The sequence below is a fragment of the Apis florea genome, unplaced genomic scaffold, assembly GCF_048593485.1.
Source record: "Apis florea isolate Af1SG1 unplaced genomic scaffold, ASM4859348v1 contig_3081_pilon, whole genome shotgun sequence".
NCBI classification, from domain to species: Eukaryota; Metazoa; Arthropoda; class Insecta; order Hymenoptera; family Apidae; genus Apis; species Apis florea.
The window spans coordinates 2,250,909-2,276,618 of NW_028256703.1; the positions used below are offsets into that span (position 1 = coordinate 2,250,909).

General features: G+C 28.6%; 6 protein-coding genes across 9 annotated transcripts; 3 read left to right on the forward strand and 3 right to left on the reverse strand.

The window, feature by feature from the left end:
* Window positions 1–527: 527 nt before the first annotated feature.
* On the forward strand, window positions 528–5,885 carry Vps11 (vacuolar protein sorting 11). 3 transcript variants are annotated; one of them, XM_003694322.4, is made up of 16 exons: window positions 528–689; window positions 795–863; window positions 952–1,125; window positions 1,197–1,393; window positions 1,479–1,737; window positions 1,821–1,975; window positions 2,069–2,302; window positions 2,471–2,771; window positions 2,847–3,035; window positions 3,094–3,216; window positions 3,315–3,442; window positions 3,520–3,732; window positions 3,811–3,983; window positions 4,071–4,368; window positions 4,439–4,749; window positions 4,908–5,885. In XM_003694322.4, exons 1-16 carry the CDS (start codon window positions 675–677, stop codon window positions 5,327–5,329), a joined length of 3,261 nt encoding a protein of 1,086 aa, XP_003694370.1. In that variant the 5' UTR covers window positions 528–674; the 3' UTR covers window positions 5,330–5,885. The 3 variants fall into 3 exon arrangements, with proteins under 3 accessions (XP_003694370.1, XP_012342931.1, XP_086765070.1); XM_012487477.3 differs by having other exon boundaries at window positions 4,439–4,731; XM_086908944.1 differs by having other exon boundaries at window positions 549–689; window positions 766–863.
* Window positions 5,655–7,565, reverse strand: LOC100865704 (uncharacterized). Its single transcript, XM_031916986.2, has 2 exons — window positions 6,387–7,565; window positions 5,655–6,322 (listed from the first exon to the last, which is right to left on the reverse strand). The coding sequence occupies exons 1-2, from the start codon at window positions 7,257–7,259 to the stop codon at window positions 6,032–6,034; spliced, it is 1,164 nt and encodes a 387-aa protein (XP_031772846.1). The 5' UTR covers window positions 7,260–7,565; the 3' UTR covers window positions 5,655–6,031.
* LOC100865828 (activating signal cointegrator 1 complex subunit 2-like) lies at window positions 7,539–12,346 on the forward strand. Its single transcript, XM_086908945.1, has 14 exons — window positions 7,539–7,675; window positions 7,813–7,890; window positions 8,097–8,257; window positions 8,360–8,738; window positions 8,825–9,027; window positions 9,136–9,321; window positions 9,476–9,631; window positions 9,740–9,830; window positions 9,913–10,080; window positions 10,142–10,273; window positions 10,359–10,498; window positions 10,646–10,766; window positions 10,894–11,083; window positions 11,189–12,346. Exons 1-14 carry the CDS (start codon window positions 7,634–7,636, stop codon window positions 11,326–11,328), a joined length of 2,187 nt encoding a protein of 728 aa, XP_086765071.1. The 5' UTR covers window positions 7,539–7,633; the 3' UTR covers window positions 11,329–12,346.
* Window positions 10,527–12,723, reverse strand: LOC100869387 (bridging integrator 3 homolog). Its single transcript, XM_003694324.4, has 4 exons — window positions 12,516–12,723; window positions 12,325–12,432; window positions 12,081–12,255; window positions 10,527–12,016 (listed from the first exon to the last, which is right to left on the reverse strand). The coding sequence occupies exons 1-4, from the start codon at window positions 12,521–12,523 to the stop codon at window positions 11,507–11,509; spliced, it is 801 nt and encodes a 266-aa protein (XP_003694372.2). The 5' UTR covers window positions 12,524–12,723; the 3' UTR covers window positions 10,527–11,506.
* On the forward strand, window positions 12,662–25,682 carry LOC100865951 (trehalose transporter 1-like protein). 2 transcript variants are annotated; one of them, XM_031916967.2, is made up of 10 exons: window positions 12,662–12,800; window positions 16,444–16,675; window positions 16,772–16,942; window positions 17,020–19,048; window positions 19,260–19,330; window positions 19,681–19,827; window positions 20,352–20,408; window positions 23,245–23,380; window positions 23,568–23,887; window positions 24,041–25,682. In XM_031916967.2, the coding sequence occupies exons 6-10, from the start codon at window positions 19,771–19,773 to the stop codon at window positions 25,028–25,030; spliced, it is 1,560 nt and encodes a 519-aa protein (XP_031772827.1). In that variant the 5' UTR covers window positions 12,662–12,800; window positions 16,444–16,675; window positions 16,772–16,942; window positions 17,020–19,048; window positions 19,260–19,330; window positions 19,681–19,770; the 3' UTR covers window positions 25,031–25,682. The 2 variants fall into 2 exon arrangements, with proteins under 2 accessions (XP_031772827.1, XP_086765072.1); XM_086908946.1 differs by lacking the exons at window positions 12,662–12,800; window positions 16,444–16,675; window positions 16,772–16,942; window positions 19,260–19,330 and having other exon boundaries at window positions 18,641–19,048.
* RpII18 (RNA polymerase II subunit RpII18) lies at window positions 13,017–13,975 on the reverse strand. Its single transcript, XM_003694325.4, has 3 exons — window positions 13,722–13,975; window positions 13,361–13,513; window positions 13,017–13,295 (listed from the first exon to the last, which is right to left on the reverse strand). The coding sequence occupies exons 1-3, from the start codon at window positions 13,748–13,750 to the stop codon at window positions 13,085–13,087; spliced, it is 393 nt and encodes a 130-aa protein (XP_003694373.1). The 5' UTR covers window positions 13,751–13,975; the 3' UTR covers window positions 13,017–13,084.
* Window positions 25,683–25,710: the final 28 nt, after the last annotated feature.

Genomic DNA, 25,710 nt, shown 5'->3' on the forward strand with positions numbered 1-25,710 from the left:
ATTAGAAAGTTAAAATACTTGAAAAAGTCGAAAAACCTGCTGCGGCATTCTGTATTTGCAAAGTGTTTCATAATTCCTCACCAAATGACTTTTGCTTGAAAATGTCTTTAGATATATGTATTTTTATCCCAATTTTACAAGAGAGAACAATAATATTAATGTCAAGATAATAAAGAAAGGTAATTTCTTCAGAAATCTTTATTTTCTTTTTATTTTGTTGATAATGATAAATGATAAATCTATTCTAAATTATAGGATTAATAACTATAGTAATAAATAATAATGATAATAACAAATAATAATGAACGAATGAAAATAATAAATAAAGAAAAAATTTTAAATCACGCTATAAAAATTGAATTTAGTACTTGAAAAGTTTATATAGATGGCGTATGATTCTGAATTATATTAGAGCGACATCTCTGAGAAATTACGACCAATCAATATACGATTATCAATCGATATAGTAGAAGGTATATGGAGTTTATATTGCGCGTGCGTATAAAATATGTCATAATCAGCTGATTAAATCAGATGAAAAGATGGCTGGCATGCAGCTGACTACTCTCGGTGTCAGATAACTGTCAAAAGAAATAGCTTCTATCCATAGATTTTCGTTTACTATATCAATAAAATTTTGCTTCAGATGTGTAAATAGATAATTGTAGTACAACATGGCATTTCTCGAGGTTCATTTAATAATCTATTGAGATATTTTGTATAATATTTTTTTCTGTGATTTATACTTAACCTCACTCTCTGTAGTTCAAAACAAAAAATCAATTATTTTTCAGTGGAGACGCTTCAATTTCTTCGATCTTAAAAAAGAAGTTGACGGTGGAAAAGTAGCCACGGCACTTGGTGTGAGTTATTTTCAATTCAAATGCAATTTTTTCCGACATTACTTTCGAATATAGGTTAAGATATCGTGCTCGATGTTTTGTTAATCAGGATGCTCAAGTAACAGCAGCTACGAGCGGTAATGGAACTTTAGTGTTCGGAGATAATACAGGCAATGTGCATTTAGTCAATAGGACTTACGACGTTATCACATTTCGCGCTTATGATCTTACATTAACATTAGCTCAGCAAGTTCAACATTCCACTTTTCTATTCACCATTGGTGTTAGTATTATTTTGTTACTATTACAGATTTATTACAAAGATATTTGTTATTAAAAAGTGTACTTATATAGGAAGATGAACCAGGTTGTAATCCTACTATAAAGGTATGGAACTTAGCTAAACCAGATAAACAAGGCAATCCAACGTGTGTCCGTATAAGTAGAGCTATACCAAGTTACAGAGGAGTTCCTGCAACTGCTTTGTGTGTGCATACTAGTCTTACATTAATGGCTGTTGGTTTTGGAGATGGTTCTATTATGCTTTATAGGTAAATTTATGAAATAAATACCAATTTTTTTTTTATTTTCTTTTAATTTTCTAATAATTTTTAATATATAGTTTTTGATTCTTAGGGGTGATTTAACTAGAGAAAGAAGAAACAAGATAAAAGTTTTAAAAGTTACCAATGTTTCCATTACTGGTTTAGCAATAAGATCTAGTGGCAAACAAAATCATTTATTTGTTGCCACAACAAATAGTGTTTTTTTATATAATATTACTGTTAAGGATAAAGAATTTAAATCCCCCTTAGACACTATGGGTTGCGCTAGAAAATGTAGTGTTCTTGCAGAATCCATGCAAGATAGTCATTTCATGATTGGTCGTAATGATGTAATAATATTTAAAAAATTTCATTATAAAATATAGGATATAAAAAATATTCTCTTATTAATAATTTTATTTTATTTTATTAGGCAATTTATTGTTACACACCAGATGGTAGAGGTCCTTGTTATGCAGTAGAGGGTCAAAAAATTATGTTAGAATGGTTCAGAAGTTATCTAGTTATTATAGCAAAAGAAGCTGCTAATGTTCCAAGAACAACAACTACCATTTCTGCGAAACCAAGGCAAGAATATTTCACATGTTTATAATTTTTATATAATTTTTATATAATATTTTAAATAGGAATTAATTCTCAAACTATTGTATTTATTTGTAGTACTATAGAACCAATACCTCCAGGTGTAGATAAACATATGATCACAGTTCTCGATATACAAAATAAATTTATTGTATTTTCTGCATCAATGTTGTCTGTACAAGCTGTTCTATCAGAATGGGGTGGATTTTTTATACTCAGTGGTGACAATAAACTTTATAACTTGGATGAAAAAGATTTGCAATCGAAATTAGCATTACTTTTCAAAAAAAATTTATATGATGTATCTATAAGGTATCTATAAGGCAATGAAATGTTTAATCAAATTTATAGAAAACATTTTTTATTAAAATTATATTTATAATTAAACTTATTAAATAATTATATTTATAATTAAAATTATAAAAAATTATAAAAAATATTATTTCAATAATAATTCAAGATTACAATTTCAATATTTAGAATAGCTAAAAATCAACAATATGATGCTGAAGGACTTGTTGATATATTTCGACAATATGGCGATCACTTATATTCAAAAGGAGATCATAATGGAGCAATAGAACAATATATTAAAACTATTGGAAAATTAGAACCATCGTATGTAATTAGAAAATTTTTAGATTCTCAACATATAGATAATCTAACAACTTACTTACAAGCTTTACATAAAAATGGACAAGCAACAGAAGATCATACCACTTTATTATTAAATTGTTACACGAAACTTAATCATACAGATAAATTAAAAGAATTTATTATGGTAAATAATTATCGATTTGAATATAATATTAATCTTGAAACGATTATCTTATTATATATTGTATTATATTTCTAGACAAAAGATAGGGAGGTTGATTTTGATGTTGAAATTGCAATAAAAGTTTGTCGCCAAGCATCACCGGAAGATGCCTTATTACTTGCGCAAAAACATGGTCGTCATGAATGTTATCTACGTATTCAAATAGAAGATAAACAGGAATATAAGAAGGCATTAGAATATATAGCAACATTAGAATTTGAAGAAGTGCGTTTCATGATATAAAAAATTTAATTCGTTTTATTAATTTTAATCAATTTTTTAGGCAGAATCTAACATGAAAAAATATGGTAATATTCTCATAGAAAATGTACCAGATGAATCAACTCAATTTTTAAAAGCTTTATGTACTAATTATAGGCCTTCCAATAAACCACTTGTAGATCAGGTAAAATTAAATGATCAAGAAAATAGATCAATAATATAGACTAATAATATAAATATAATAAAGACTACTAACTATTTCTAATAATTTATTTGATTCAGGAAACATTGTATGGTAACATATGTCAAGATATTGATAAAGCTAATCCAGAAGATTTTATTCATTTGTTTTTAAATAATTCAGAACGTCTTGTAGAATTCTTAGAACATCTAGTGAAAACTCATAGCAAGTTAGTATATTAATTCAGATATTAAAAGAAAAAATCAACTTTGTCTATTCTAAATTACATATTTTTTTAATACATAGATGGAGTACTTTAGTGTACAATACATTAGTAGAGCATTATCTCCATGTATGGTCGGCTTTGAATGATGATGTGACAAAAGTACAATATGAACAAAAAATTGTTCGACTTTTACAAAATTCGGAAGCCTGTTATGATAAAGATCAAATATTAATTTTATGCTATCAACATAATTTCAAACGCGGTTTACTTTTTCTTTACGAAGAAAATAAATTGTAAGTTGAAATAATTTATATAATCTATGTTACAATTCGAAATTTTATTTTATGATTTATATATTATATTATACATAGATATCAGGAAATATTACGATTTCATTTACGTGAAGGAGATAACGAGCAAATCTTAGCTACGTGCAAACGGTTTGGACATCAAGATCCAAATTTATGGGTTCAAGCTTTGTGGAGTGTTGCAAGAAGTAAAGAAGCACCAGCTAAGCTTCTCGCAGATATATTAGCATACATAGGTATATGTAAAATTCAATTGTTTTAATCGTGTATAATATATCATATAATATATCATAATATTTTTTTTTAAAAAAAATTATATACAGCCCAAGAAAGATTATTATCACCATTGATGGTTATTGATGCAATTTCTACTTCACTTTCCTGTACCTTGGGAGATATAAGAACTTATTTAAATAGCGTATTATTAACAGAACATAAACAAACTCAAGCAGATATGGAATTGACTGAAAAATATCGAACAGATACTCAAAAAATTCGAGAACAAATAGAATCAATTAAAAGTAGTACTATAATCTTTCAAGGATCACGTTGTAGTGCTTGTCATCATCAATTAGAACTTCCCTCGGTACATTTTATGTGTCAGCATTCATATCATCAACAGTAAGTATAGAATATTAAATATAATAATATTTAAGCATTCTAATATATCTTTATTTTATTTTCATTATAGTTGTTTTCAAAGTTTTTCGGAAAACGAAAATGAATGCCCAGCTTGTTTACCAAATAATAAAAAATTGTTGGATATTATAAAAGCGCAAGAACAATCGAAAGATCTTCACGAAACATTTCATAGTCTATTAGATCGAGCAGAAGATCCATTTTCATTAGTTGCTGACTATTTCGGTCGCGGAGTCTTTAAAAAATTAATGGTGATCACTGATAATGATAAATCATTGTCTACATTTGAGGAATCAAAATTGAATTATGGACCAGGTGCAGAAGCTAGAATCAGATTAACAGAAGGTAAAACCACAACATTAGGTAAATAAAATTTTACTAAACTAAAAAATTATATTATTTTATATTTGTAAAATATATACAAAATAGTATTTATATTATTATACTATACTATTATATATATTATAAAATAGTATTTAATATAATATAATAGTTTTAATATAAATTAAATATTATTTTAGGAAAAACTGAAATTCGTCGTCCTTATGATAATTTTTCTACAGTAACGGATGATCGATTGCGATCATTTCCAAAATCAGATCTTTATTCTTCATCCTTAGAAGCAAATATCTCTGGTACGGCCAGTGACATATCTACCCCACGAGCAAATTCAAGAAAAGCTTCTCCAATACCTATACGAGAAGCTCGCATTTTAAATAGTACAACACCAAAATCATCACCAATTCAGAAATCTTACATACCACCGAAAACACCAATTGTGCCATCCAATCCATTTGGAACAGATGATTATGACGAATCAAAAAATCCGTTTTCCGAAGACAAAGATGATGACACTAATCCTTTTAAAGATAACGACGATACAAATCCATTTAATGATGACGATGATGATTATAACAAAAACTTAAATCCTTTTGGTAGATAAATTGCATTTATTATATTCATCTGTTTCAATCATTAAATTTATGAATCATTGAATAAATAAGAAAATCATGAAAAAAAATATTGTAAATGTTACTGTCACGTATGAAAGTGTAAATTCATATTAGTTTTTATCAATATAATTAAAGGACAGTAATTCTTATTAGAGAATCTACAATCTAAGTATATCATGAATTTTTTATTATTTTTTCATTTTATATATTATATATAATATTATTATACATCGTATAATAATGATATTTTTGGTGCTTCATGAAAATTGTAAAATGAAATGTTATAATCATATAAAAAGACATATGAAACATATATATGTAGGTATATTAAATAATTTATTGTATATATTCATTTGTGTATATCACATTTAAATTTTAACATATATATTCTACAAAATGTCTATTATTATCTTATTCATTGATATGAATTATGAAAAATACTTTACATTTTACAAAAAAATATATCTATTAAAATGAGTGTTTTCCAAGTAGTAATTAATAAATAAGTTATACATAAAACAAATAAAAGCATAATTAATCTAATTATACATGATTTAAAGTATGTTTCCATTCATATATTTGATCACTTATTCTAAAAGCATTCCAATAATCAATAATTTCTGAAGATCGTGATTTTACAGAAACAGGAGTACAATATTCATCAATAGATGTAGGTGTAAAAATTAATCTAATTATATATGATTTAAAGTATGTTTCCATTCATATATTTGATCACTTATTCTAAAAGCATTCCAATAATCAATAGTTTCTGAAGATCGTGGTTTTACAGAAACAGGAGTACAATATTCATCAATAGATGTAGGTGTAAAAAAATCAGAAAGTATTGGCACAATATCTTTTTGCCTTGGTTCTGGATCTTTACTACGAGTTAATCTACTTGGCAATTGATTTTCATCTATAGATAAATCCACTAAATTTTTATAAATTACTTCATCAAGGGGAAAATCTAAAGCAGTAGAAACCTAGAATAGAAAATATAAGAAAATAATTCTTATTATAATTGTAAGCTATTATTTTTTTCACTACCTTTCCACTTATAAGATTTTTATATGAAGCTGGTAAATGTTCAATATCAGGTATAACTTTTTGTTTTTTTAATTCATTTAATTTACTAATTGTAGACATAATTGAATTATATTCTGGTTTTGCTAATTCTTTTCCAGAAATAAGTGGTTTTACAATGTTTTCATCAATTTCTAAAAATTTTAAATTATCTGGTATCTTATCTATTCCTGGATTAATAGAAGGTTTTATTTTGGAACCAATTATATCTCTTATTACAGTTTTTTTAACAGGAGTCTTAATATTAGATTCAACTTTTTTATATTTATAACATGGCATAACACCAACAATAGGTTTTGAATTTTTTTTAGTTGTAACTGAAACAGATTTTTTATTCGTAGCATTTAGCTTCTTTGTATTAGTACCAGAAGAATAAAGTTTATTTTTATGTTTCAAAATATCTAAATTTGGAGATTTTATAGTTACACTCTTAACTCTTTTTTTATCAATTGTCGTTTTATTTTCTTTTTCTTTTGTACTTTTCATGCAATTTTTTTTTGAAATATTAGCTTCTTTAGTTTTCTCATATTTCTCTGATTTAAGTGTTTTGTTTTTATTTTCATTTTGTTCAATAGAAGTAGTTGAAATTATTATATTATCACTTAAAGATTTAATAGAAGTTTTGGGCATATCAACTTCCTTAAAATTTTCTTTAATATTTTGAATGTTACTAGCATCGTTCAAGGGAACGTGATTATAATCAACGTTCGTATTTTTATTTTCATTATTACCAGATTTTTCATTTAATTTCATTAATTTAATAGGTTTATCCACTTTTACAATACTTATAATTTTCGGTTTATTCGATTTTTTAATATTTTTTTCATCAGTAGACATTTTAACATATATTTTATAATATAAAATTTTAAATTATTAAATTTGTCAAAAGAGATATAAAAGAGCACTAGAGCATACAAATAGTCAAAACATAACCTCAAGACAAAGAAGTTTTAAATAGTATTAAATAATTGATAGGATAGATTTAGTAATACTAATTCATAACAAAAACATAACGTTCATTTTCTGAGATTTTCCGATATTTTAATTTTTTTGCGATATTCAACTGAAAGGTTTACTAAAGATAGGTTACTTGACGAAAAGACAATCGTACTAACCGCGTGCATTGTTACGATTGTAACTTGTTAAAAAAAATAACTTATTGTAATTGCAACTGTTTAATAATTATAGTATTTATAATATTAATAGTATTTATGACAGGAAATATATCGTACGAAAATATGGACTCTTACGAGGTAATTTATTCATTATTATTCATAATGTTCAATTGTAAAAGCAATTGTTCATTAGGTTAGGTTAGAACAATGATTTATAAATATAATATTCTTATTTACTTAACAAAATATGTATAACATTTTTATTTATTTAACAGAATCCTGAATCTTTGCCATTGGAAAATTTAAAATTAAAGGTTAAAACTAATGGTGTTATAGAAACTATAGATGCTTTGGTATGTATGTAAATAACATTGTTTGTAAATATATATGTTATCGTATATATTATATTTTTATTATAAATAATATTATTTTTAATTTGTTTTAATTTATTTTTATTTAAATTTTGTTATATATTAAAATGTTAAAAATTTTTAAATATCCTTATGTGATCAAGGAATTTACAATAAATATAAAATTTGTTTTTCTTAAAACTTTTTAGAGTAAAAAATGGAAAAATAACCACTATTTCTTGCATTATGAGGCTCCTAATATATATAATGATGATGGAATTGAAATTGAAGGAGCAAAAGAACGTTGGATAGAAATTGTTAATTATATGATTAATGATTTAAAATGGCTACTTAGTCTTCCATTCTATAGGTAAGCATAATTAAAAAAATATTGATATGTTGAAAGTTGAAATATATATATATATATATATATTTATTAGTATTATATTTTTATTATATATTCTTTATATAGGTTTTGGTCAAACATTATATTCAATCCCTCAATATTAAATACATTAGTATCTTTTCTTCAAGAAGCACCACCATTTTATGCTTTAGAAAATTTCCCTCCAGATATGTTACAACTTTTAGAAATATTAAGTCATTATGTACTTATAATTTTTACACGACTGATTACAAATAAGGAAAATTCAAAAGAATATATGGGCCGTCCTTTTTTTGGAAATTTATTATATGAGAATTATATATTTACAATTCCAATTATTTTTGATCTTTGCCAATTTTATGGTCGAGAAAATCCAAAAATAATGGAAAAAATTTTAAACTGTTTATTTATATTAGAACCACGGTATAATAATGATCTTCAAAAAACTATTCCTTGCCTTATAGAGGTGATATAATAATAATACAGTTTATAAAATAATTAATCTTTTCTTAAAATAGTATTTAAAATATTAAATTTAGATTATTGATTCAGGCACTTGAAGAAGTTGAAAGAAAGTTTGGTCATTGTTCTACTCATACTAATGCAGCAATATCAACAGATTCTACAAAATTTACATTATTTAATTTGGAAGATATGATATTATACATTTTAGATATATCTTCAACTATCGAAATATTTTTGAAAAATTATCCTTCTGCAGCAAATGTATTTCATAGAGAGGATTTTATGAAAAAGTAAGTAATTAAACTGTATAATATAAAATATTCTTATATAATTTTTTTTATCTTTTTTTAAATTATCTCTAATAATTTATTCTATTATTGTTTTTTAATATTTATTAGACTTGTTTCAACATATGAAAATACAATTCCTGAAATGTATAAATTATTAGATGACTTGGCATATAATGATGAAAATATGCCGAAATATATGGAATTAAAACATCGTTTAGATGTAATAAGAATTGAAATTTTAAATCTTTTTCATATTATTATATATGAACCAATATTAAATATCCAAGAAAATGTGTAAGTGCATAATTTTATTGGTCAAAAAATCTCTCTCTCTCTCTCTCTCTCTCTCTCTCTCTCTCTCTCTCTCTCTCTCTCTCTCTCTCTCTCTCTCTCTCTCTCTTGCTCATATTATATTTTTTATGTAATATAATTATAACATTATATCTAGAAATACTATAAAAGAAGAAGAAATTAAGAAACAAGTGGATGAATATCTTGATTTATTAAGTTCTGTAATTTCTGAAAAAGAATTCGTTACAGATTATGACCAATTTTATCCTATTAAATCAGATTTGAATATATTATCAACTCTTTGTTCCGATCCGTATCCTTTTTTTTTTAGTGTAAATATGATTATAATGATTATAAAAATAATATATTATAAAATTTTTCTGTAATATTATTATAATATTTTTCTTTAACAAATATTCAGTGACCAAATAAATTATAATTATATAGTACAATCAGTCAATGCAATTACTGGTAAATCCAATGATTTATTAAATATTTTTTCTAATATAAGTGTAAGTATACAGTATACAGTAATTTATATAAAATATATAAAATATATTTTGTTAATATTTTTATAAAATATTTTTTTTATAGGAAGCTGTAGCTGGACCTAGTGGTATTTCAAGTCAAACAGCCATATCTGAAAATATAAATTCTTCAAATAAAAAACAAAAACCTATAACAAAAAATTTTGTTGAATTAGCTTCCCTTGTTAGTGAGGTCAAAGATATATTACATGATTTGGATGAATATTTCATTGAGGTAATTGTCTTATTATAAAAAAATTATTATGAAAATATATCTAATGAGATTGATTTTATAGATAAGTTTGAAGTATTATGATTATAATACAGAAGCATTAATAAATGCAATTTTAGAAGAATCTTTACCCACAGAATTAAAAGAGTTAAAAGACTTAAGGCATTCACAAATGTCTGCTTCACCAATTTGCACAGTAAGAATATTTTATTATTATATTATAAAAAAAAATTAATAACATTAAGTAATGTATATAACACATGATCTTATAATTCTTTTAGGAAACTTTAAATAATGAAAATTTAGATTGTAATTTTGAAACGTTGAACATACTTGATAATTATAATAATGATAATAATGATAATAATGATATTAAAACTCAAGAAATTATAAATATATCTAAAGATTATATAATCAAAAAGTAAGGATTTAAGGATAATTATTATGAATTTTATATAATCCATAAAAAAATATTTATTTGTAAATAACGTATAATTATATTCGATAACATTTATAAAATTATATTACTTTAAACAACTTAATATAACTAAAACGAAATTTCTTACAGTTATGATCTTGTCACAGATGTTTATGATGACGAGTATGATGATACATATGACAATCGCGATGTACGCGGTAATACTCAAGATGATACTACTGAAATAGATAGGCCTTTTACTATACCAAGAGTTTGTATTTATATAGATATATATATATTTTAATAATATTAATATAATATAATATATCATAATATATCATAATATATTATAATTTATTACATAAAAATTAATAACAATGAATAAATAACAATTTTAGATTCTTCGGGACAGACAAAAAGTTGAAACTGTAAGTGAATCAGTATCAGATGATGATGATGATGATGATGACGATGATGTAAGGAATAATCAAAATGGAAAAGACTTTGTACAAAATCCAGAAGAATTACGTGCTAAAGCGGAGCAACGAAGGCAAATGCGAGATAGTAGATTTGCACCAAATGTGATTGGTATAATTTGTTTATAATCTAATAAAATTAAATTTAAATGTAATGTATATAATCATTTGTATTTATTAATATAATATTAAAATAATATCTTTTATTTATATGTAGGTAATCCTAAAGGTCATGGGCAAAAAAAAGATGTTTTATATAACAGGCAGCAGAAAAATGTTAGAAAAGCAAAACATGCTAATCATAATCGTCGTTCTGGTGCTCAGTTTAAACGAAATCAAGGAATGATTCCATCATAAATTTAATTATATTTTTACAATTTGAATTGTAAATACTGCCATGTAATAAATACAAATGATACGTTCATATCTATACACACACACACACACACACACACACACACACACATACACACATATATATATATTTAAATTCTCGTAATTTTTGTAAAATATTCGTTTGAAAAATTCTTAATTTTTAATGATCTTTAACAATTGTAAGACCTCTTATTCTATTTATTTGATTGGCCATAGCTTGTTGGTATTCGTTTTCAGGTATCATAGCGCTAGATGGTGATTCTAAAGCATTTGATACTGGCATTAAATGTGTGAATAAGTGTGTTGTGCTTCCGTAATAATCTAATTGTATCATAATTAGGGCATGTATGCTAGGTTTAATGTATTCTAATCTTTTGTCTAAAAACATTGGTAATTCTACAAGTAATTGAGCATGTACAGTTTTTAATTCCTTAGCAGCTGTTTCTTCAGCCCTACGTTCTCTTTCTAATTTCGCGATATGATTAGCAGTTTTATCTTTTTTTTCTTGTAATTTTTTGACACGATTATAAGAATATTTCCAAGTAGTTACCAATTCTTCACGTTTAGTTATTGCTGCAGCTATTAAAATGAATTCATCTCGTAATTTTTTTAAAGGTTCTATAAAAGTTTTTTGACATAGAATTGCCATTTCTTGCACAGTTTTTCCAATCTATTAAAAATACAAAATTTTTAAAATGCTTTTATAGTGAAATAAGAATAATCTATAAATTTACCTGTGTTGTGACAGAATGATAATTTTCCACAACTTTTCTGAATTCATCATTAAGATGTGCTAAACCACAAGTTGTTAAGTTTAATGTTAATCTTTGATCCGCTCGATCTAAATTTATTACAGCTTCTATATATCTTTTCATTTCCTTTGTCAATTTCCTAATTCTATCTTCAATACTAAAAAAACAAGATTTCGAATATAAACAATAGCAATAACAATAAGATATTAAAAATAAATATACATACTAAATGAGTTTTTGAACTGCAATATCTAATTCTCTGTCTTCTGAATGAGATAATAGAGGTGGTGCAGGTGTAGGCCTTTGTGTCAAATGATTTTTCCTTAAAGGATTCCTAAATAATATATTATAATATTATTTAGAAATACTGTTAACTATAAGGTTAACAAATAATTATAATCAATGATAGTTACTTACCACGTCATATTATTATTACAATTTAAAAAATTTTATAACATTATGCTTTACTGGTAAAAATCGTTATATGAAAATAAATTAATATGATTATTAGTTAGGGAAATATCGCAATAACGTATATCGTATTTCAGAATTTTATTACTATTATCTGAAATCGAATAGATAAGATTCAAGATAAAACGATTTACGTGGTTTCATATTTTACTATAATTAGTTTAGTAATCTTTTTAATAAATATTTGAACATATTTCTAATAAAAATGTAATAAAAGAATATTTAACATTCGTAAGTTTAAAATTTTTATTAAGTTATTATTTAAATTAATATATTTTCTAACCTTTCTAACCTTTTTAATTTAAGCCTATTGCAAATATATATATAATTTGTAAATTGCATTTTTTTTCCTTTTTTTAAATGCATGTTATTAAAAATTATATAATGTTCACAAATAGAATGTTTATATGACTGTTAAAATATATAAGGATAAATAATGGATATAGATGTAATAAATTTTGAAATTTTATTAAAAATAATCTTAAATTTACAATTTTAAATGTATGAATTAAAACTTAATGATCTATTATAATTAATTCATCTATACCCCAATCTTCATAACTATTATCAGGTAAATAACGTCTAATTATAATTGGAATTTTTCTTTGTTTCAATTCTTTCATTGCAATTTGTAATGGATCAGTTTCTCCTTCTAATTCTACCATTACAGGAGCACACATAGCTATTTGTAATGCTCGAGTCCCTAATACTCTTGCTCTTTCATATCTACAAACATAAGAAAAATATTTTCATTTTTTTTAAGATCGAAAATTTTTATGTTATATATTTACTTTGTCATATATCTTGTTGTAATTCTTTTAGATCTTTGTACTCCTCCAGTAGCTTCTCCAGCTGCTAATAATTCTATATTTTCTCCATCTTCTTCTTGTGGTTCTAATTCAATGTTATCATCATCATCCACATCATCAAAATCATCTGCTACCCTTTAAATAATAAAAATATAATAATTTCAATGTCATCATATATGTCATCATATAAAAAGTAAATTAATTTTATATATTATTAAATATATTATTTTTCATTATATATTTAACGTTATTAAAATAAGCAAATTCAATAACGTAAATGGACAAATATATAACAAAAAAAGAATATTTACTATCATGTTTAATAAATATACATATTACTTACTCATCTCCATCAAAATCATCATCTGCCATATTTTATTTTTAATTAAAAAAATATTATATATACGTATTATACAAGCAAAGTAGAAAATCTTATATACTTATTTAATATTTTTTTCAGCATGTCAGAATTAACAATCGATATATACCAATGTTATACAAAACATAAGAAAATACTAGAAAGGACAAAGAAAGTAGTGACATCTTTAACGCTAACAAATATATTAAAAATATCACTATTTTCGTGTTAAACTTACTAGAATGAAAATGAAAAATCAAAAAGGTTATTGATACTTGATCGGAATATAAAATAAATTGAAAATATAAAAAACAAAAGAATATAAAAATTACATAAAAAGAATACAAAAAAATTCTTGAGAGCATTTTTATGATAAGCTAGACAATAATAAAATGAGAATAGAAATAAAAATTTGGGAATCAGCGCCATTTCTAAAATATATATAATAGAGTAATTAATTTTATTTTATAAATGAAACACACATAGATAAAGAAAGTAAGTAGCAGAAGATAAAGTAAGATCATTAGTGCCATCTTATACGGAAAACACAAGCATTTCTTCATAAATAAAATAAAGTAGAATAAAAATTATTAGTGCCATTTTGAATGTTTAATGTCTGAATCTTTCTAAAAGCATTCAAAAAATGGCATTAGCTTTCAATTCTTATCTTAGTTTGCGTTTGTTTTATCTAAAGAATGTCTTTATCAATCAAGAGATGGCGTTTACTATCAAATCTTATATTATTTCTCATAGTTTTTATCTACGTTCCATCCGCGTTACTCTGGAGATGGCGCAAAGCATACAATTTTTCATCTATCTTTATCCTTTTCCTACTATTTGCTTTCCTTGTTTATATTTATTTTACAAATTTATGCGCTCAAGAAATGTTGGCAAGATTTAATTAATTTTACTATCTTATATCATAAGTATATATATTCTATATATTTACATATATGATAGGAGAATATATATTTTTTGAATATATGTATTATATAATAAATCAATTTTTTTACATCAATTTTGTATACATCGGGGATCATATATTTTTATATATTTATATAGTTATATATTTTATATATAAATTCGATTTTGCAGAATGAAACGAGTATATCAAATTCCATAATTAATATTAAGTAAAATAATGAAAAAAATGTTTTTTTTTAAATGCAAAAGATAGCGCTAGTAGTCAATTCTTATTTTATCCCTGTCTTTTTTCCACACTATATACTTTCTTTGTCTATACCTGTTTCATTTATAGCACTCTAGAGATGGCGCTAATTCCCAAATTTTTATTCTATTCGTATTTTTATCTCTTTATCCGCTATCCTTGTCTAGCATCACGAATTGATTCTCAAGAATCTTGTTGCTCATTCTATTGGAGAATAATTAATTTATATAATATATACAATATATAATTTAATATATAATTAATATATAAATATTAAAAAATATTAATTAAATATAAAAATTTTTACAATTTATTAGATTTTTATTATTTTCGAAATAGTGCTTCCATTTTTCATTTTTGATTGAGAAAGAAAAAAAATTAATGCATAATCAATTTTATAATTTTATTTTATTTAAATTAAATATAAATTAGATATTAAGAATGCGCATGAATCATTTGTCGAAGATATTTGTTATTAGAAATTTATTACGAAATAAAATGATGATAGGAAAACCATTTTATTATATATAAGAAATAAATTTGTTAACATTCTTTTATAATATGAAGATTTTTTGAAACAAAAAATTTGCAAAATAACATAATTTTCACGATATTTTTTTATTAATCAAATTTTCTTCACATTCTAAAATGTTGAATTATTTAAAATTAACATAAGATTAATAGGAAAGTTTTTAATATTTCATTTTTCAAAATGATACGTGTTTTTACGAAGGAAAATTTCAAAATATTATATTAAAGATTATTGAAATAACGATCGAGTTCTGGTCGCGAGTTACACTACGACGAGGAACACGTGGCGAATGATTTGCACGTTCAAAGTTTCAAAGTACTATTTGATTACGAACACCTATACTTAGATCGATAAAACACGATGCGTGCAAAAAATACCAAGGGCACAGGTGTAGTGTTACCATTCCTCTTTGTTTTCCGTCTACAAAAAAAGAAATAGAAGCAAATGAAATCGAAATCTCTCGATCGTGTTCACGCATTAAATCGAGAACAGAAAAATTCTCACACGTCAACAACAATATTCCGATGTCCCGATTCTCAAAGATCAGGATAATTTTTTTCAATCGATCAAACTGATCAAAAAGAAATTCCCTTCGTTATTATTATTATTATTATTTCCTTTATCCTTCTTCTCCGAAACTAGATAATTTTTCTCCATCCATTCGACTGATAAAATTCGACATACTTTTCCATTCAAATTAAACAAAATGTTTCGACGCTTCGACGATCGTACGAAAGACGAAATGAAACAAACGAATTCTCGTCCCCCCTCCAATCCTATCTTTTCGAAAATTCTTACAACACGACAACGAAATCAAATAGGAATGATGAAATGTATAGACGGCGTTATTATGGATGAAAGGGAAAAAAAAAAAAAAAAAAAAAAAACTAGGGCGAAATTTTCCTCGGTTTATCCACGTGCGAAACACGGGATAATATTCGCGGATGCAGCAAAGCAGAGCGTTTTTTAGAAACCGAGCGTCTTATTTTTCGATTTCCTGTCAAAAGCGGAGCATGCTGACGCGGAGGAAGATCGACACTGGCGAACACTGACCTCCCTCTACTACTTGCCTTGTGTCCTTGGCCTTGAAACGAGAACGTGTTTCGGGAGATGAAATCCAACCGCACAGGTGGAACGATAATTGCTCGGCCGTCATAGCGAACGTAAGCCTCGGCTTTACTTTCGCTCCGTTACGGAATCGGAGAAGTTACAGATGAAGAGGAGAGTCACGAGTGTTAGGTAACCATTCTTTTTTTTTTTTTATCCCCATCTTTGCTCGAGAGAACGGGGAAAAATCGATGGATGATTTAAAGCGAGACTTTAAATTGATCGTAGCTCTGGAGAAGAAAGAGGTAGGTTTAGAATTTTTCCTTGGAAAATTTGTCAAGAAGTGAGAAATGAGCGATTCGATGCATCAACTCGTGCAAAGAAAGAAAAATATCCAATTTATGCCTCTGAACGAGAAGAACTGCTTGTTTACAGACTCAATTAATTTCAATTGAGTCGGTGAGTTATCTTTCTTCGTTTCTGTGCGAAACCCATGATACATGGTTGGTTACATTGTTTTTTTCTTTTTTTTAAAGATCTCGTAAGAAAAATGCATCTTACCAATCTTAAACCCCGAGGATTAATTTGAAACTAGATTAATTTCCTGTATGAATCGGATGGGAAGTTTTCGCGTGTCGTGTCGCGGATTAATAATTAATCCTATTGCACAGATGCAACTTGGCCGAGAAAAGGAATATGAATACATACAAGAGTTAACGAATAATAGATCGTTTTAACCCACTTTCAATCGTCACCGTCTCTGATCCACGAAAAGCCTAACTAAGACAATAATCGGTTTGACCTATGGCATCGATTCCCAACGCTTGTTCGATTAAACGCAATAATTATTGTTGTCGTCCCACCATCCGTTTCCGCTTCGATGACTTTGAAAAATCTTTTCCCCCTATACACCTTCGCATTGTCTTTCTCAACTTAGACTCACATACGTATGCGACGTATGTATGTATACATTACGTATGTACGATGGAAAATTCTGATATTAAAATCAGTGGTTAACTTCGTTTTCATCGAAGTTTATTTATTATTCAAAAAAAAAAAAAAAAAGAAAAAAGGAAAAAACGTCTATTCAAATTCTATCTATTTATGAAAACCTATTTGGAAAAACGTAAAAGTCATCATAAGCTTAAAAAAAAAGAAAAGAAAAGGAGAATACGAAACTTGAATCCTAATCCTATTGTTAAAAAAAAACACTAATACAATATAATTCGAATTATCCAACGTAACTCGGCGACATGACAATTCTCCGAACTTCTATTTTCGTCTTCGAATGAACGAAGCAAAAAATGAAAAATGAAAAAAAAACTTGTAGAAATCGAGATCTTCTTCATCGTCGTAAATATCACGTTAAATAAAAACCTCGAGAGTGAAGTTAAAAATTGAGCCGGGAGGAAGGTCGAGAAAGGAGAGAAAAGAAGAAGAAGAAGGGAGCGGCGGGCACCCACAGCTGCTGCTCCGACTCCTGTTACCGCGTCATCGAGTGACGCCCGACCGATTGCACGCGATACGCTCTGCCCGATGAAATCACCTTGCGCAATCGCTTTTTTTTTCTCCGTGAGAATTGGCAGGTCCTTATGTGTATATATATGTATAAAACGTCATTTCGTTCGCGTGGCGACAGAAGAAGCGATACACCGCGGATGTGAATGGTGAGAGTCGACCGATCTGGAATCACGAAGGAAGCCGCGTCTCGGCCGGTGTACACACGGTCACCAGATAAAACCGGACTTGCACTCGGTGAATAACGAGTCTCCGCGTGGCTGTCCTCTCGGCTGCAACAACCACGGCCACACTGTTCTACACGGCACCGTTTCACGCGCTTTCCTCTCGAGAGGGCAACCAGAGAGGAAGAAGGAGAAGAATTATTGGATAGACGAGAGGAAAGATCGCGAGGTGTTTTTCGAATATTTCGAACCGAGAGGGAAAGATCGTGGTATCCGTAGAAGGATAGGAGAGCGTTGGAAAAAATCGCATGGCCGAGGTGAAAGGGATATAGATTGATGACCGAATCGAGAGGAAAGGAAGTTTGCAAGTTTGGTTGGCGAAGTTTGGTCGAGAGGAAAGCGAGTTGGAGGAGAAGGGAGAAGAAAGAGGGAAGGCGAGGTATCTTGAGAGAGAGATATCTCGTGATATTTTTGTATTATTGTTCCAGTCGATCTGGAATGATCGTTTGGGGAACGAGTTTGGAACGAAGGAGAGGAGGATAAAGGGGGATCTCGTGTGTATTATTTTTATATAGATGGTCGAAGTTGGAATGGTCGCTCGTGGAAGATCGTTACAGATCGCGCACCTTGCGTAATTCTCGTTCGAGATGAATCTGTGCGAAGTGGAATTGGGAAATAAAAATTTGTTCAACTGGAGCCAAGAGAACAGCGTGCTGTGGAAAAAGGTCTTGTTGGTTTACCTAAGTGATTTCTGGCTGATGACATTCTTCTTGGGAATGTGGGAAATATACACGTGGGGTGATTACATGCTCGAAGAATTCGACGATGATTATGAACCATTAGATGCTTTGTAACTCGTGAGAAAAGTCACTTCTTCGCAGAGGTAAATAAACTTAATCTCCTAAACGTTTGAGAAAGAAAAATTTTTTGCCACATTTCTTGCCTTTTGTCCTCGAATTGTTTGCTAAAAGAATCGCGATTGTTAATTGAGTAATCACGTAATCGTATCTTCGCGCGAATTAATCTCTTGACATCTCTAGATCATAAGATGCGATAAGCACGGATTATTATACTAATTAAATATTCTTACGTAGAGCATGGATTTCAAGAATGTGTTCGAAGGTTTTGAACCATTTGGAACCGTATAGAAAATTGGCTACACATGGTAAGAATATATATGCGTATGTGTGTGCGTGTGTGTGTGATCTGTTTAAGAGAACGTTATGATTGAGAAATGGTAGTTCAGTTGGTGGTGAATAATCGAGTAGAGCTGTTTGTGAGATCATCGTACGAAGATCGCATGTACACACAGCCATAAAAATTATCGCCGAGTTGTTGTTGCCATTTTTCATTCGAGTAATCGTTCCATCTTAATCCGTTCACGAATTCTTAATTACTTTCATTCGTTCATCTTGTTGCATCATGTTGCTATTGTTCGATCATCGGGTGTTGACAACAAGCCTTTGAAACGGAAAGGAAAATTCAAAGTTTTAAAACGAAAATTTCTATTTGCAGAACAATGATGAATCGAAGGACCGAATAGGAAGAAAATCGTAAAAATCGATAGTGAAAAAAAAAAAAGAAGAAGAAAAATATCGGAAGAAGATGAAAATGAGCGTTGCAAACGGAATAAATGGGCATGTGGAAGAATATTTGGATAAGGTAATTTATTATCTGAAAAATATTTTTTTTGTATAATTTTGCTTTTCCGCCTTATCGGATATGTTTAGATAAATTTTTAATAATTGAACGCTGTTCGACTCGAAGGTGCTAATTTTTAAACAATCGAAATTTAATATTTAAAGTTTTCGAGAGAAATTATATCGAGTAATTCGTGTTTCTAAATTTTATTAAGTAGATATTGATTCACTGATCGTTCGAAAGGATAATTAATTAATAAAATTAATTAATGAATTTAATCTTCTACTTATAACTATTTTACGATATGAAATGCTTATCGAGAAACGAGACTTATTCCATTACGTAATCTAGTTACATGTTATCACTTTCAAACGCTAAAAAGAAAGAAAAAAAAAAAAAGAAAAAAAGCAAATAAGAAATCAAGATTCGTGGCTTAGGATGTATTATTTATTAGAATTATTACTTACATAAATCTTTAATACGAATACAAATAACACTCAAAAAAAAATGCAGCAAAATATTCTGAATAATAAATCTCCTTTTAGATCGAAGTGAATGCGGAGGAGGAAAAGAGAAGAGAGAAGAAAGGCGTCACGTATCAGGTAGTTTTTTTTTTTCTTCTTTTTCTTTGGATAAAGTTTCTAAACAAACAATTTAAAGAAGCGAATCAATGTTATTTTTTCATCGACTATGAATTCTAAATAAACGATGATGTCTGAATCAGAATTGCAAATATTATTTTGCACAAAGAAATCTTACGTAATAAACGGCTTCGTGATAATACTGTAATGACTTTGAACAATTATGATATTAACTAAAATATGGAAGGAAAATAAAAAACATTTGTTATTGTCGAATACGAGTTAATCATTGTAAAAACGAAATTTCTATCGAAGATACTTAAAGATGTTTTATTGAAACTTTATTTTTGCTAAAGATAAAAGTTTTTCGTTCAAACGAGCATAAAAAAAAAATAATAATCATGACGATAATTATGACAACAAGAAAATTATTCTAAATCTAATTTTTTTTCTTTTCTTTTTTTTTTTTTGCAATGTTAATATCAACTAAACGTTTATATCAATTTCACTTTCAGAAAAAAATCATGCGTTACTGTTATTATTACGACATAACTTGTTTTGTCAATCTCTTAAAATGTTTTGCTGCAATTAATTTAATCAAATGTTTAAACGATATACAATAAGATATAAATAAGATTCAGAATTCATTTGCCAATTGAATACAAATACTAGTAACGATTTTGGAATTGAATTGAAATAATAAAAATTGGAAAATATTATTTTTAAACAAACGAGATAAAATATCATTTGTTTAATGATATCGAGCTATATATTTCTTATCTATTTATATCGAGCTGAACTAAAATTCTTGGAAAATTTACGATTATTTGTTCTTACTTAATAGTAATCATTTGCGAATTGCAAGCGGTGAATAAGTAATGTAATTGATCCATTGGTCGTCCTCCTAAAAAATTAATAAAATCGTATCGAGTTCAATTATTTACGATTGATATGTTTATACCGCAACAATATTCATCGAGTCTACTATTATACTGTTTATTATATCATTCATTGTAATTGAAAGATTCAATGTATTATTGATTTAATAAAAATTTATTAATAAGTTATAATTATTTTCTCAATTGGTGTTTTGACATGTTGACTGATTTACATTTGTTGGGATATTATAGCAGACTTTTTCTAGATCTCTGCTCTCTTCGAATAATCGAAACAAAAATGTTGTGACTGAAGAAATTAAAAGAAAAAGAAAAAAATACGAATCGATGTTCTTTAACATTGTATCAGATGCGAAAACAGTGTTTTAATTCCTCTATCGGATCGAATTACGAATATTCGCGAACAGAAGAGAAATATCGAAAGAAATATAAAAAATCTAGAGATCTATTCTATGCAAAAAAAAAAAAAAAATTCCAAACTTGTTATTTGCGCAACGAATTAAACAAAATACTTGATAACTATCCACAAATTAGTAAAACCTTTTTGCCTTTTGTTTGTTATAAAAAATAGATTCGCTTTTTCTCGATCGAAGTTGTTCGTAATTATCCGTTGATCTCGTAAAAGATATAAGTAAAATATAATTATCATATTTTTAACTCGTATATCATATTGCAATAATATTTTCGAGTTATTTTTCTATGATGAAAAATTGCTGTTAACAAACATTTGATATTGATAACGAAAACGAAATAAAAATACAAATACTACAAATATAATTTCAACTACGAACAATATAAAGAATCGTAATTATTTGAATGTATGCAATTATAAGAATGTAAAGATAGTTTACAATTATATAAATATGCTAAACAACTAGTGCAGATATACAAAATAACTTAGCATACTTAGCAAAGATATACAGTGTATTAGAGAGAGAGAGAGTTTTGCGTAACTCGAAATATTATCGTTTAACGCTGCTGCTTTACGTAAACTTGTTGGTGACATTTCAAGGCTTGATTTAATTATTCCTCCGGATGTCTTGCTCGTCTTCTCTGTGAACCTTCATCCCAAACCGGTTTCGATATTGGTCATATAAGAGCAGTCTCGGCGATAGTAGGGTTGTTTGGGAAAAAAATCCCCTCGATTGACTGGCATTTATTCAACTTTGCTTCTCGACACGCTCGTTATGCCCTCTTTCATATTTTATCTATTTCACAATCGCATAAAATCGCGGGGGAATATGCTATGCTAGAACCATAGATCCATTTCTTCGATCTTTCGTAATCTTTCTTTTTTTTTTTTTTCACGTAAGATAATTTTTGAAATTCTAGCGAATCGATTTTACCGATCGATCGAGAATTATCGACCCTAGAATTCAGAAAATGTCAATTTTGGTTTTGAAATAAAAAAATGGAAATGTTTGTCTTGTCGATAACAAGTTTTATCGAGAAAAAAAAAGAAAAAACTTGAATCATCTTCACTTTTTTTTATCAGTCAGAATTATCTATCAGAATCCATTAATCCTTCTAATCGGCATTACTCAAAGAAACAGCTAACAGATTATTAACGTAATAATCATTTGAATTGATAATCATGATATTTAATGATGTCATCGTTCATCGATTATCGATAGATTATGATTAACAATTAAAACTAATAAATTCTTTTATAGCATGATATATATATATATATATGATAATTATGCAGTTAATCGGGTATTAATTAAAATTTATAATACGCGATTACGGAATGGGAAACGGATTTTTTCATCGCGAATCAAATGCAAAAGATTTATGTAACACGAACCTAAGTTATAGGATAACTTCGTTAAGATCAAAAGATTAATTAACTCGTTTCGAACGTTTATTCCTTTTTTTTTTTTTTCTTTTTCGAATTAACTTGCAATTAAAATCTCTCGCAATACATATGAAATATATATTCTAAAAATATTCGTTTGCAGATAATGATGGTTCTCTGCGTGAACTCTTCGATTCTGGGTCCATCCATGGCTTTTGGTTACAGCGCAGTGGCATTGGAACCGATGATGGCACCTAGTAGCGACGTGAGAATCGACAAAGTTCAAGCGAATTGGATCGGTTGGTATCATTTTTATTTTTTCTCCATCTCGATTGATAATACTAATCCGATATTCTTAACTTAAGATATTCAAAGAGAGATGAGAAATTAAGAATTTAATTTTATTATATCGTAAGTTTTCTTAGGATTTAATTAAATTGGACACGTTTGAAATTAAAAAAAAATTCAATCGTTGGAAATCCACAGCCACAGCTACAGCACTGGGCATCCCGCTCGGTTGCATTGTCTCTGGTTACACTATGAGGCGGGGAAGAAAGTTGAGCCTGTTGATAACGTCGATCGTGTCCATCGTTGGATGGCTGCTCATTTATCTCGCCGGAACGTACGAGCAGATTCTTGTGGGCAGAATTATTTCCGGAATCGCGACCGGAATGGCCTCGGTCCCAGCCACCGTTTACAGCGCGGAGATCGCTTCTCCAAAATGGCGATCGACCATGGTCACGTGGACCAGCATAACCATCGCTATTGGCGTTTTGATCGTCTACATTTTTGGCTACACGTTGAAGGTAAATATATCGCCCCTCTCTCGAGCAAACTTTCATCTCGATCTCTCTAAAATAAAATAAATTTTCCAAAATGTACACTCGATCTATCCACGAATTCGCCTTTGAAAAAGTTAGAGGAAATTCGACACACGATTCGATCTTTCTTTTCTAAAGGACAACTGGCGTACGGTGGCTCTGCTCTGCGCCCTGTTTCCCCTGGTCTCGGCCGCACTGACCTTGGCCATCGTCCCAGAAACCCCGATCTGGTTGCGAGACAGAGGTCGTCTAGACGAGGCGTTACACGTGTTGAAGAAATTCCGCGGCGTCCCCAACGACGCGCCGCCCCCGCAACACTTGTATCAAGAGCTGAACCCACGTCCCGCCCAGCGACCGAATCAAAACTTCGTGAAACACTTGCTGAAGAGGAACGCCGTTCTGCCGTTCGCCGTTATGCTCGGCTACTTCTTCTTCCAACAATTCTCTGGCATCTTCGTCATCGTCTATTATGCCGTTGATATAGTGGAGAGCGCCGGTGTCACCATAGATCCCAATTTGGGAGCGGTGCTGATAGGATTGACCAGGTTGCTCGGCAGCGTGTTGGTCGCGTGCGCGTCGGGCAAATTCGGCAGAAGGAAGCCGTCGATCGTTTCCGGATGCTCGATGACCATTTTCATGGGGATTTTGTCGGTCTATTTATCGATCGAGGGCAGAGGGTATCGCGTGAACGACAACGGCCTCGTCCCAGCCATATGCATACTTATGTACATTCTCGGCAGCACTCTCGGCTTCTTGGTTATCCCTTTCGCCATGGTGGGCGAGGTGTATCCCACGAAGGTGAAGGAGGCGTTGACGGGGTTGACCACGTGTATCAATTACATTTTCAGCTCGATCACGGTGAAAATTTATCCGGACATGGAAGCCGGTATGGGCAGGCAAGGTGTGTTCGTGTTTTTCACCGTGATGTCGTTGTTGGGCACGTTGTTCGTTACGTTCTTCCTGCCTGAGACGAAAGGGAAAACGTTAAGGGAAATCGAGGATATGTTTTCGAAAAAGAAGAAGAAGAAAGAGGAGGAGGAGGAGGAGGAGGAGGAGGGAATTGTTAATTGGCGGGAGGAGAAAGAAAAAATGATAGATCTGAAAAATCCTGTATCCGAAGAAGCGTAGTTTCGTCGTTCTTCGGATAGAGATATCAATGCAAAGGAAATACTCCTAATTTTTTTAAACGTTTAACAATTTTTCTTTTTTTTAGAATCTAATGAAGGACTCGATTGCGAAACTTTTTTCCAATCGTTCCTTAATTAAATCGTTCTATGATAATTTAACCCTTTAAATATTACACGTTAAACACGTTATATCTACCGCTATGTGTTCATTTTATCATTTTAGTTTAAGAAATTCTTTCGATTAATGATAATATTTTTATACCGTATATATACGATTATAATGTGTAACATCACGTTTACATTCGATTATAAATAATCAAGAAGAAATATTAACTCGTTAATCTCATTTGAGAATAATAATAACAATTTATTAAGCATTTTAATCCTTTCGTTTTGTATTTTATACATAGCTTGATCTTATTGCGAAGTGTTGCAACGTTGTTATCATATTGTTGATCACTCGATACAGTTTCTAAATAAATAAATTGTGATAACGGCTCAAATGAACGATAAGAGATGTCAAGGCTGTTCGATACGGTCATTATTTTTCGATTGATGCACGGCTATTGTATTTTCATTGGGTGAATTTTTCAAGACGGAAAAAAAAAAAAAAAAAAAAAAAAGAAATAAAGCAAAAATGATTCAAAAAGGAATGATGAAACACAAAGAAAGAACAATCTT

What these genes read in the sequence shown, in the direction of transcription:
- Vps11 (XM_003694322.4), top strand. An exon ending in CTTTTCTATTCACCATTGGT is followed by an intron (nt 1,126 to 1,196) that starts GTTAGTATTATT and finishes GTACTTATATAG; the next exon opens with GAAGATGAACCAGGTTGTAA. An exon ending in ATAAACCACTTGTAGATCAG is followed by an intron (nt 3,217 to 3,314) that starts GTAAAATTAAAT and finishes TATTTGATTCAG; the next exon opens with GAAACATTGTATGGTAACAT.
- LOC100865704 (XM_031916986.2), bottom strand. Translation starts at nt 7,259, where the DNA reads ATGTCTACTGATGAAAAAAATATTAAAAAATCGAATAAACCGAAAATT. An exon ending in AAAATCTTATAAGTGGAAAG is followed by an intron (nt 6,323 to 6,386) that starts GTAGTGAAAAAA and finishes TTTCTATTCTAG; the next exon opens with GTTTCTACTGCTTTAGATTT.
- LOC100865828 (XM_086908945.1), top strand. Translation starts at nt 7,634, where the DNA reads ATGACAGGAAATATATCGTACGAAAATATGGACTCTTACGAG. An exon ending in TTAAATATCCAAGAAAATGT is followed by an intron (nt 9,322 to 9,475) that starts GTAAGTGCATAA and finishes CATTATATCTAG; the next exon opens with AAATACTATAAAAGAAGAAG. An exon ending in GGCCTTTTACTATACCAAGA is followed by an intron (nt 10,767 to 10,893) that starts GTTTGTATTTAT and finishes TAACAATTTTAG; the next exon opens with ATTCTTCGGGACAGACAAAA.
- LOC100869387 (XM_003694324.4), bottom strand. An exon ending in GCAGTTCAAAAACTCATTTA is followed by an intron (nt 12,256 to 12,324) that starts GTATGTATATTT and finishes TTGTTTTTTTAG; the next exon opens with TATTGAAGATAGAATTAGGA. An exon ending in ATCATTCTGTCACAACACAG is followed by an intron (nt 12,017 to 12,080) that starts GTAAATTTATAG and finishes TATTTTTAATAG; the next exon opens with ATTGGAAAAACTGTGCAAGA.
- RpII18 (XM_003694325.4), bottom strand. Translation starts at nt 13,750, where the DNA reads ATGGCAGATGATGATTTTGATGGAGATGA. An exon ending in GATGATTTTGATGGAGATGA is followed by an intron (nt 13,514 to 13,721) that starts GTAAGTAATATG and finishes TATTATTTAAAG; the next exon opens with GGTAGCAGATGATTTTGATG. An exon ending in ACAACAAGATATATGACAAA is followed by an intron (nt 13,296 to 13,360) that starts GTAAATATATAA and finishes TTATGTTTGTAG; the next exon opens with ATATGAAAGAGCAAGAGTAT.
- LOC100865951 (XM_031916967.2), top strand. Translation starts at nt 19,771, where the DNA reads ATGAAAATGAGCGTTGCAAACGGAATAAATGGGCATGTGGAAGAATAT. An exon ending in TGGAAGAATATTTGGATAAG is followed by an intron (nt 19,828 to 20,351) that starts GTAATTTATTAT and finishes ATCTCCTTTTAG; the next exon opens with ATCGAAGTGAATGCGGAGGA. An exon ending in AGTTCAAGCGAATTGGATCG is followed by an intron (nt 23,381 to 23,567) that starts GTTGGTATCATT and finishes GGAAATCCACAG; the next exon opens with CCACAGCTACAGCACTGGGC.